An 11,409-nucleotide genomic window follows, 5' to 3' on the forward strand; every position below is an offset into this window, starting at 1 on the left:
AGCAAACAGAATCCAACAGCACATTAAAAGGATCATACACCATGATCAAGTGGGGTTTATTCCAGGAATGCAAGGATTCTTCAATATATGCAAATCAATCAACGTGATACACCATACTAACAAACTGAAGGAGAAAAACCATATGATCATCTCAATAGATGCAGAGAAAGCTTTCGACAAAATTCAACACCCATTTATGATAAAAACCCTGCAGAAAGTAGGCATAGAGGGAACTTTCCTCAACATAATAAAGGTCATATATGACAAACTCACAGCCAACATCATCGTCAATGGTGAAAAACTGAAACCATTTCCACTAAGATCAGGAAAAAGGCAAGGTTGCCCACTCTCACCACTATTATTCAACATAGTTTTGGAAGTTTTAGCCACAGCAATCAGAGAAGAAAAAGAAATAAAAGGAATCCAAATCGGAAAAGAAGAAGTAAAGCTGTCACTGTTTGCAGATGACATGATACTCTACATAGAGAATCCTAAAGATGCTACCAGAAAACTACTAGAGCTAATCAATTAATTTGGTAAAGTAGCAGGATACAAAATTAATGCACAGAAATCTCTGGCATTTGTATACACTAATGATAAAAAATCTGAAAGTGAAATTAAGAAAACGCTCCCATTTACCAATGAAACAAAAAGAATAAAATATCTAGGAATAAACCTACCTAAGGAGACAAAAGACCTGTACGCAGAAAGTTATAAGACACTGATGAAAGAAATTAAAGATGATACAAATAGATGGAGAGATATACCATGTTCTTGGATTGGAAGAATCAACATTGTGAAAATGACTATACTACCCAAAGCAATCTACAGATTGAATGCAATCCTGATCAAACTACCACTGGCATTTTTCACAGAACTAGAACAAAAAATTTCACAATTTGTATGGAAACACAAAAGACCCCGAATAACCAAAGCAATCTTGAGAATGAAAAATGGAACTGGAGGAATCAGGCTCCCTGACTTCAGACTATACTACAGAGCTACAGTAATCAAGACAATATGGTACTGGCACAAAAACAGAAATATAGATCAATGGAACAGGATAGAAAGCCCAGAGATAAACCCACGCACATATGGTCACCTTATGTTTGATAAAGGAGGCAAAAATATACAATGGAGAAAAGACAGCCTCTTCAATAAGTGTTGCTGGGAAAACTGGACAGGTACATGTAAAAGTTTGAAATTAGAACACTTCCTAACTCCATACACAAAAATAAACTCAAAATGGATTAAAGACCTAAATGTAAGGTCAGACACTATCAAACTCAGAGGTAAACATAGGCAGAACACTCTATGACCTAAATCACAGCAAGATCCTTTTTGACCCACCTCCTAGAGAAATGAAAATAAAATCAAAAATAAACAAATGGGACCTAATGAAACTTAAAGCTTTTGCACAGCAAAGGAAACCATAAACAAGACCAAAAGACAACCCTCAGAATGGGAGAAAATATTTGCAAATGAAGCAACTGACAAAGGATTAATCTCCAAGATTTACAAGCAGCTCATGCGGCTCAATAACAAAAAAACAAACAACCCAATCCAAAAATGGGCTGAAGACCTAAACAGACATTTCTCCAAAGAAGATATACAGATTGCTAACAAACACATGAAAGAATGCTCAACATCATTAATCATTAGAGAAATGCAAATCAAAACTACAATGAGATATCATCTCACACCGGTCAGAATGGCCATCATCAAAAAATCTGGAAACAATAAATGCTGGAGAGGGTGTGGAGAAAAGGGAACCCTCTTGAACTGTTGGTAGGAATGTAAATTGATACAGCCACTGTGGAGAACAGTATGGAAGTTCCTTAAAAAACTAAAAATAGAACTACCATATGACCCAGCAATCCCACTACTGGGCATATACCCTGAGAAAACCATAATTCAAAAAGAGTCATGTACCAAAATATTCATTGCAGCTGTATTTACAATAGCCAGGATATGGAAGCAACCTAAGTGTCCATCATCGGATGAATGGATAAAGAAGATGTGGTACATATATACAGTGGAATATTACTCAGCCATAAAAAGAAACGAAATTGAGTTATTTGTAGTGAGGTGGATGGACCTTGAGTCTGTCATACAGAGTGAAGTAAGTCAGAAAGAGAAAAACAAATAGTCTATGCTAACACATATATATGGAATCTAAGGGAAAAAAAAAAAAAAGGTCATGGAGAACCTAGGGATAAGATGGGAATAAAGACACAGACCTACTAGAGAATGGACTTGAGGATATGGGGAGGGGGAAGGGTAAGCTGTGACAAAGTGAGAGAGTGGCATGGACGTATATACACTACCAGACGTAAAATGGATAGCTAGTGGGAAGTAGCCGCATAGCACAGGGAGATCAGCTCGGTGCTTTGTGACCGCCTGGAGGGGTGGGATAGGGAGGGTGGGAGGGAGGGAGACACAAGAGGGAAGAGATATGGGAACATACGTATATGTATAACTGATTCACTTTGTTATAAAGCAGAAACGAACACAGCATTGTAAAGCAATTATACTCCAATAAAGATGTTAAAAAAATAAAAAGAAAAATAAAAGATCATGGCAAGGTATGATAAAAATATTAATATAAATTGTCTTACATTTTTTGGAGAGCAATTAAAAAAACAGATAAATTCCAAGCTGAAAAAAATTAAAACTAATTTACTTTCAAATACTTTTGAGAGATTAATAAATTTTTGAAGAGTAATTTGCAAAGAAAAATATCAACATCCTAGCAATAAAAATAAAAATTAGGTTGCTTCAGATGTTTTTTGAAAGATTAAAGGATTCATCTTAAAAGTTCCATTAACATATATCTTCTTACTTATTATCTATAAAATTGTAATGGTATGAAGAAGTAGCAGATTTTTTCACAATCATTGCAAATAAATTTGTCAGTATTATGGCTCAGGTTTTCTCTCTTTTTTTTTTTCCAGTTTAATGACTATTTGCTTTATGTTGAGAATCTGTCTCTGGGAATTATAGCTCAGTATTGACTTTTAGAAGAATTCACATTCCACATTTCTTTTTTTTTTTTTCAAGCTTTGTCTCCATATGAGTGGGTGGAATCAGGCCATTGTCTATTCGTGTAACTTGAGGAGGACCAAGAAGTTTCTCTGGCTCCAGATATTTCAACAGCCTGTCACAGGGCCTGAATTTCACACTGACCAGTCTGCATATAAAAGGTGTCTGTAAAAATGCAACCATTTCTGGAGGGCTACACCTTCTAAGGACTTGGTTTCTCAACAGTGGGACCAAGGCTCTCAGGCATGAGGCACACTGCTTGTATCTTTAGGAGGGGACAGCAAAAATACTGAGGGGCAAGAGAGAAAGATGGAAGGAGAAGTGAGCAGGTGCAACAGACAAACAGGGTGAGCTGGAAACATTCCCAGGTCTCTGACTGTTAACTTTCTACTTCACATTATTGCCTCCTGAGGCTTTCTGAGAATATTTGATTACTTTCATCTCTGTTCCTGGAACTTGTTCTTTGAATCACCTTTTTTCACCCACTTGTTTTTAATATCTTGTATTATTTTTCAAATGAGTTAATGTATTTAAATCTTGTCTTCTCCAGTAAACCATGAACTTTTTAGAGTCAGATGCTACCATATTTCTTTGGTATTTGCATAACTCTTAGAATAGTTCTGGGCATGCAATAGGTGTTTAGTAATACATATTGAGTGGAACTGCTTCTAGTACTTACAAAATAATTTTAAATGCTTGATATTCACAAATGGTTTTACAGGACACAGTAAGGAATGTCTGAATTCATTAAGAGTAGAATTCCAGTATACCAAATAAATCTTCAATTATGAATGTCATAAAAAAATGCCATTGATACACTACACTTAACTACAGAGATAATGACAATAAAAAGTTGAGAAGCCAGCTGGGGAAAGTGACCAGTGATGAGCTTTCTCAGGGATAGTGAGTGTCATCCTGTCACTCTCCCGAGGGCTGCTCCTGCTTTTAATTGGTCCTGTGAGAATTCTTCCATCCACATGGTAACTCCAACCATCTTTCTAGTTTTGATGATTTGTTTGATGTTATTATTATGGAGGATATAGCCTGGAGTTTAGAATCATGGGATCTGAGTTCAAGTGCCAAGACTGTTACTTACCAGCTGTGTGATGCTAGACAAGTTATTTTCTCTCCTGGGCCTCTTTCCTCAAATGAGTATTGCCATTTTGAGGAGTGAATGAGTTTACAACTGTGCTCTGTAAGTGTAATATGCTACACAAAAGTTTGTTGTAGTTATGTGTTAATATAATGCTGAAAACACCTTTTTGGTAGTAAGTTAGAATGTGTTTTATAATTTATAAATATGGACAAAAATCTTTTAAAATCGTGGCTGTAAGTATGATCGGAGACCAGGACAAATTTTTTTTAACACCTTATGTGTATTAAAACAAGTAAACCTTAAATGTGAAAATAATCAGGATAGCAAAGGTATCATGTAGTGATGGGGCATGTGTACACTAACTCTAAATTCATTTTTGTCAAGCCAGTAGAGGACGAGTACAATGGTCCCTCAGTATCCATGAAGGATCGGTTCAGGACAGCTGCCCCCCACCCATACCAACATCCACAGATGCTCAAGTTCCTTCTATAAAATGGTGTAGTGTTTGCACATAACCTATACACATTCTCCCTAATATTTTAAATCGTCTCTAGATTACTTATAATACCTAATACTATGTAAATACTCTGTAATTAGTTGTAAATACAATGGAAATGCTATGGAAATAGCTGCCAGGGCATGGTAAATTCAAGCTTTGCTTTTTGGAGCTTTCTGGAATTTTTTGCCACATATTTTTGATGATTGCTTGAAGCCTCATATGTGGAACCCATGGAAACAGAGCCCATGGGTACTGAGGGCTGACTGTAATCTGTTCTTATGCTCCAAGTTAAACCTTAGGCTCTAGGTTTGATGGGAAGCAGGAAATTAGCTGAATGAAGTGGGGGACATGAAGCAAAGGCGAGCAGGTGCCTCTCAGTTTGGCCCGCACTGGGTGGTCCATACTGAGGGGAGCAGCCCACCACGTATGACTGCCTGAATCTTTGGCAGTAGATCAGGTAGAGTATCTCTCTTGTCTAAGTGAGTACAAAAGACTCTCTTTTACCAGTCAGGCCAGGTCAGCCTCTTAGGGTAGCTCTTATTGCCAGAAGATAAAATGGTTGCCTTGCAGTTTCAGTTCTTGCCTGGGCTCCACTGCCAGAGATTCTGAGTTAATTGGTCTGGGGTGAAACTCTGTATTAGGATTTTTAAAAGCTCTGTGGTGATTCTTTTTTTAAATTTTTAAATATTTGTTTATTTTTGGCTGCATCAGGGGCATGTGGGATCTTTTGTTGCGGTGTGCGGGCTTCTCTCTAGTTGCGGTGTGTGGGCTCAGTAGTTGTGGTGTGCGGGCTCAGTAGTTGTGGTGCACGGACTTAATTGCCCTGCAATCCCCCCACCAGGGATTGAACCCGCGTCCCCTGCATTGAAGGCAGATTTTCAGCCACTAGACCACAAGGGAAGTCCCTGTGGTGATTCTAATATGTTAGCTAAAAATGAGAATCACTGCTCTAAAAATTCACTGACTCAACAGTAAGCACTGACATTTTGACGTCTGCGACTCAGATGTTACTTAATACATGATGAAAATATCTGTAGAACTTCTTTAATTACCTTAAGCAAATATTTCCAAAACCTGATTTCATTAAGAAAAATCCTACAGGGGGAAAAGGACTCATTGAAGGAGTATAGCATGTCCCTAAATTACAGAAGAGAAAAAGAAGCCCTTACCTTATTATAGTGAATACAATGAGGATGTTGCCAACCAGCCCCATTGAACAGATAATCGCAACCATGGAAGGGAGGATGGCTGTATCCACCATGCTGAGGGTTTGATAAGCAAACTCTGGATTCCAGGATTTGTTCAAAAGTTCAGCAGAGGTGTTACAACAGGGTGAGTGAAGTGAATTCATTGTTTATGAACTTCCAGAGGTTAAAGCTGTGAAGGAATAAGACGTGATTTATTTAATGAAAATTTGAGGCAATTCCTTCCATATAGATTTTCTTTCATTCAAAAAATATTTATTGGGGCTTTCTTTGCACCAAGAATTCATGCAACATAAGATTCCAGGGTGAGTATGATTGCTCCCTGTCCATATGATGTGACAGATTACTCAAATTATTGAACAGTATACTATGATAGTGTGCACATGTTCTCCACCTGATTGTAGTACACGCTTCGAGCATAGCTAATACTTACTCAGTACACACCAGTCCTGGTTGTTTACAGCTGGCATCTGTTCTTACTGGCCTGCGTGTCTAGTCATATTAGCTAGCACCCCGACAATACTTAGGTTGTTAAGTATACCTTTTCTGTCTGCTATAAAGTGTATGGGGGACACCAACTATGATTGTTTAGGAATGCAGTGGGATAAGACTTCCTAAGATGATTCCTGGTCTGTCTTGAAGGATGAGGAAGAGTTAGATCAGGAAAGGACACTGTGTGAGGGAAAAGTGTTGTAGAGAGTCAGGGAACCATGCACAAAGAAGAATTATGGCACAGGAAAAAATGCCCACCAACCAACCTAAAAATAAACAAGTAAACAGATGAAACCGATGGAACTGGAAAATTATTTGCTTGGCCAACCATCTTGATAAAGGACATTTAAAAAATGCCATCTGGGCTTCCCTGGTGGCGCTGTGGTTGAGAGTCCGCCTGCTGATGCAGGGGACACGGGTTCGTGCCCCAGTCCGGAACATCCCACATGCCGTGGAGCGGCTGGGCCTGTGAGCCATGGCTGCTGAGCCTGCGGGTCCGGAGCCTGCGTGTCTGGAGCCTGTGCTCCGCAACGGGAGACGCCACGACAGTGAGAGGTCCGCGTACCGCAAAAAAAAAAAAAAAAAAAAAAAAGTCTTAAACTGAAAATAATAAAAATGCCCATTAACAATGGGATGGATAACTAGACTGTGATATATTGATACAATGAAATACTGCACAGCACTAGAAGAGAATAGACTATAAAGACACACAGTAACATGGATGAATCTAATAAGGTTGGGCAAAAAGCAAAAGTTCATGAAGTATGATTCCATTTAGAAAGAATTTTAAAACACAGGCAAAACTAATCTATGTTATTAGGGATACATATAATAATGATAAAAATATAAAGAAAAACAAAGAATTGATAACTGGAAACGTCAGACTGATGGTCACCTCTAAACAGAGGGTTCTGCGGATGGCTCTGCAGGTTATATTAATAGAAAAATAGCTTTTAAAAAGCAGTCTAGGGCTTCCCTGGTGGCGCAGTTGTTGGGAGTCCGCCTGCCGATGCAGGGGACGTGGGTTCGTGCCCCGGTCCAGGAGGATCCCACATGCGGCGCAGCGGCTAGGCCCGTGAGCCATGGCCGCTGAGCCTACGCGTCCGGAACCTGTGCTCCGCAATGGGAGAGGCCACAACAGTGAGAGGACTGCGTACCGCAAAAAAAAAAAAAAAAAAAAGCAGTCTAATACAATTTTATGAATGGTGTGTGTGAGACTAATTATGATGAGCTCAGGTGTGTGTACTGTAAAGCAGGACATTGCTACTTGAATAAGCAAAATTGCATCTAAATGACAATCCACACAATGAATAGCTAGTGGCCATAAAACATCTTCCCTAATCTTAAAAGTAAATAAATAAATAAACAAATAAATAAATAGTCTAACATCTGACCATGTGGTTTCAAGGCAATAATCTAAATTTCTGCTCTTTCTTTTTTATTAATACTTATCTTCCTCTTAATTTTCTATTCTCTTTTACTTTTCTATTCAGTTACTTCAAACCTTAAAAATCAGCTAATATAAATGTTAACTTTGTGTTTTTGTTATGCTGAAATTTGATGCCAAAATGTATGTAAAAAATTAGCAAGAGAGTTATTTTCAGGCAAAACAGCTATACGTGACTGACGGGTTGAACTCACTGAAGAATTTCATACAGAAAAACAATTACAGTCAGTGACCTCATGTTGTTTTTTTTATTTTTGAATTTTATTTTATTTAGTTTTTATACAGCAGGTTCTTATTAGTTATCCATTTAATACATATTAGTGTATATATGTCAATCCCAGTCTCCCAATTCATCCCACCTCATGTTGTTTTATAAAAAACAAACGCGGCTATTTGAAAAAGTCAAGATGATTAGTTTATTTCAGTCTTCATTCTGTTATTTAGATCATGAAAAACCATGATGTTTAAGACTAATTTGGGGGGATACACAAAATCTAGTGTTCAAGAGGTGAAAATTTAACTTTTATGACAACTGTTTTTTAGCATTTCCACAATTTTCAAAAAGAAAATATGGATTATATATTCAAATTAACAGGTTTGGCGAACACATGCACTTTTGGAAATGATGATTTAAGTTTAAGATATAGGCAAACTTTTTCCAGTGAATTACGTATAGCAATCCATTATCTCCCAAATCATTTATGTATTTCAGTATCTCTTCTCCAAATATAATCTACAGGAATATAACTCCCCAAGGCTTAGCCAACATTCCTCTGTGTGTTTCTAAGACTAACAGCCTCACATCTAAGATTTGGGAGTATAATCTATTATATGGCTATATGTTAATTTTTTTTAACATGTAACAAATGTTAAAAATGTTATTGACGACTCCTGGGCTGTTTGGATCTCAACCCAAATCTTTTCAGCCTCACCCTTCCATCTCTCTGTGTCTCTTGCTTTATTTGTCTCCCGGCTCTCAACTTCTCTGAGGAAGATGGGAACTTCAGAGAGTGGGAAAGGAAGTTATCTGTAAAATAATACTATGTGTGGAAAGAGCTCTGAAAGTAAGCTGTAACCTTTAATCTAAAACCTTTACTCATGTCACTAAAAACCTGACAGAGTAAGAGCCCTGTTACCTTGGCTGTGACTGTTTTTCCTGGTATCAATCAAAACCTCATGCTTAGCATCTGCTGTAAATGTTAGAATTAGAAGTAAAGACAAATTGATGCATCTATGAAAATTCTGTCTAAGTAAAATTTTGTGAATCCCTCTGTCATATTTTTAAGAAATTTCTTATTTTATCAGTTCACTTAATTTCAGACTTGAGAAATTAATCAGTTGAATAATAAATCCATGTCAAGGAAAATAATCTCCTCGTTCTTCATCTTGTCTTGTCAGCTGTGGCAGGTAGTGGCCTGCTTGCCCTCCAGGTATATGACTCCTAAACATGAAAAGCTAGTGTCCAACAATATTTGGTGTTTCACCAGGTTTACAAAGTACTATATACCTATATTTCTGTCCTTAATAGACACTACTCATTAGTTAAATATATAGGAACAAAATATTAATTCACTGATGGCTGCTATATATAGCTGTTGAAAAGTTTCAAGCATTATTATTAAATTGTTCATATTTTAAATGTTACTAATATTTACTCAGAAGGTTATTTTTAAGAATCTTTTAGATAAAGAATGTCTCAATTGTTAAGTATGATTTCATTATATCTAAGGGCCATTTTCATCCAGGTCAACTGCCCTCTAACTTTACAACAAAAGCCAATGCTTAAATAAGACTAACAATAAATACTCTTTTGCAGGAAACCCCCTGTGCTACCTCTGTCTGTCTTCAGCTGGTTCCTCCGGAGTGAACCCATCCACCCAGGTAATAAATATTTTCCCTTGAAAGTTTCTGGGTATAAAACTATTTCTCACTTATTAAATTGCAAGTTTTGGCACTTATTTGGAATATAACCCCAGAAAACTGGTCTTAAATAGTTGAGAATGCCTTTTTGTGGAAGGGGTTTTTTTCTTAAAAAAAGGAAATTTATGCTTGTGAGGTTGGTGTTGAAAGAAGACTGACAGTGTCAGTTTAATGTATTCTGCTTCCCATCGTTTATATACACTGGTGCCTTCATACATACACAATTTATTCATGATGACTAGGACAAGAAAAAGGAGGAATGAATTTCAAGGAAATTAGTTTTTTTTTAAGAAAAAAGAAAGTGTTAAGAAGTCCGAAAAGTGATAAGAAAACGTATATGGCAAAGAGGAGGATGATGTAGAGAATAAATCAAAAGAACTAACAGATGATGAGTGTATTTACATCAGAGTGATAATATCACACAATTTTGATATTTTAAGAAATAAATCCTAAAATAATAATCCTCAACTACTTTTCAGTAACCATAGCCATGATGATGGAATTAAATGAGCCAGATTTAGGGTTACTTGTTACTATTTTCAAGTTAAATATCAAAAAAAAAAATCATCTGGGGAAAAAAGCCTGCTGCTAATAACTAGTAAAGTCATTAAGGATGTTTCAATAGCCACAAAGCACAAAATATAACAATTATGTATACCTGCCTTCACCCCTGCCCATATATCCACACACACCTATGAGTCCCAGTTGTATAGATTTGCTCTCCAAGTTATGGCCCAACTAACTGGAGGATCTCATTGTTTTTCACCTGATCCACCCATCTCCTTCCATTCTACCAAACCTCTCTGGGGAATCTCTATCTTAATGATCTCTAGGCATGCTCTACTTTAAGTCATTCATTCACTCAACAAACATTATAGTGTCTATAGCAAAGAACAAAACCAACAAGATTTCCACCTCCTGGAGTTACATTCTAATGTTTAAGGGTTTATGGTTATGTAAGTGTACCGCACTCTGCCACTTGCAATCTGTGACTTTGGTTAAGGAATCTAAGTCTCAGTTTCCCCATTGGTAAAACAGTAATAAGAACAGTACATATCTCCAAGTATGGTTGTGATGATTAATGGGATAATATGAACAAGTGCTAAGAATAATGTGTTCTAGTAAGTGTTCAATTAATATCAGACATCATCATCATCATCACCGTGCAGGAGAGTTTGCTTACTGGGGTATAGGACACTGGGATGGGGATAGAGTGGGAAAAGTTGTAGGAATACGAGTTGTGAACCAAGACAGGGCTGAGGCTGCCACTTTCAATCTTTAATCTACAGTGAGTGGGTTTAGAAACTTAACAGATAAACTGAGGCATATTAACTTTTTTTTTTTCAAGAATTTATTTGAGCAAACATCGATTCAAATCAGGCAGCACCAAACTGACAGTGGTTAGGAGTGCTCCACTGACAGGAGCTAGGGGTTTTTTTTAATAGAGAAGATGCAGAAGCAAAGCAAGGAAATGATTTGATTGACTATAGCTGAAGCGATTGCCTTATTTGGGAAAGCCCAGTTGGCTCTTTGTGGCTGGTTGTTTCATTTTCTTGGATTCCAGTGCATTAACTCTGGCTTAGTTTTTGGTCTGCTTATGTAGGCTACCACGGCATTAGAGCCACCTCCTTGTTTGATTACTTTAACAAAAAATACTACCATCTTTTAGCTCAAAACACCTCAGAGAGTCGAGAGGACCGGAAGAAGG

General features: G+C 37.3%; 1 protein-coding gene and 1 long non-coding RNA gene across 2 annotated transcripts in view; one reads left to right on the forward strand and one right to left on the reverse strand.

Annotated features, from left to right (window-relative positions):
• The window catches only part of LOC117314438 (uncharacterized), a 420,056-nt gene that overhangs the window by 215,213 nt on the left and 193,434 nt on the right, over nucleotides 1-11,409 (forward strand). The window contains exon 5 of the long non-coding RNA XR_004529176.2: nucleotides 9,598-9,662. This is a non-coding gene — a long non-coding RNA (uncharacterized lncRNA). The remainder of the gene's footprint in view (nucleotides 1-9,597; nucleotides 9,663-11,409) is intronic.
• Nucleotides 1-11,409, reverse strand: part of MCHR2 (melanin concentrating hormone receptor 2) — a 33,058-nt gene that overhangs the window by 18,679 nt on the left and 2,970 nt on the right. Inside the window, 2 exon segments of the mRNA XM_019929489.3 lie at nucleotides 3,706-3,710; nucleotides 5,807-6,014. Coding sequence (XP_019785048.2) covers nucleotides 3,706-3,710; nucleotides 5,807-5,988 — 187 coding nt within the window. The 5' untranslated portion in view covers nucleotides 5,989-6,014.

Source organism: Tursiops truncatus, chromosome 12 (assembly GCF_011762595.2).
Source record: "Tursiops truncatus isolate mTurTru1 chromosome 12, mTurTru1.mat.Y, whole genome shotgun sequence".
NCBI lineage: Eukaryota > Metazoa > Chordata > Mammalia > Artiodactyla > Delphinidae > Tursiops > Tursiops truncatus.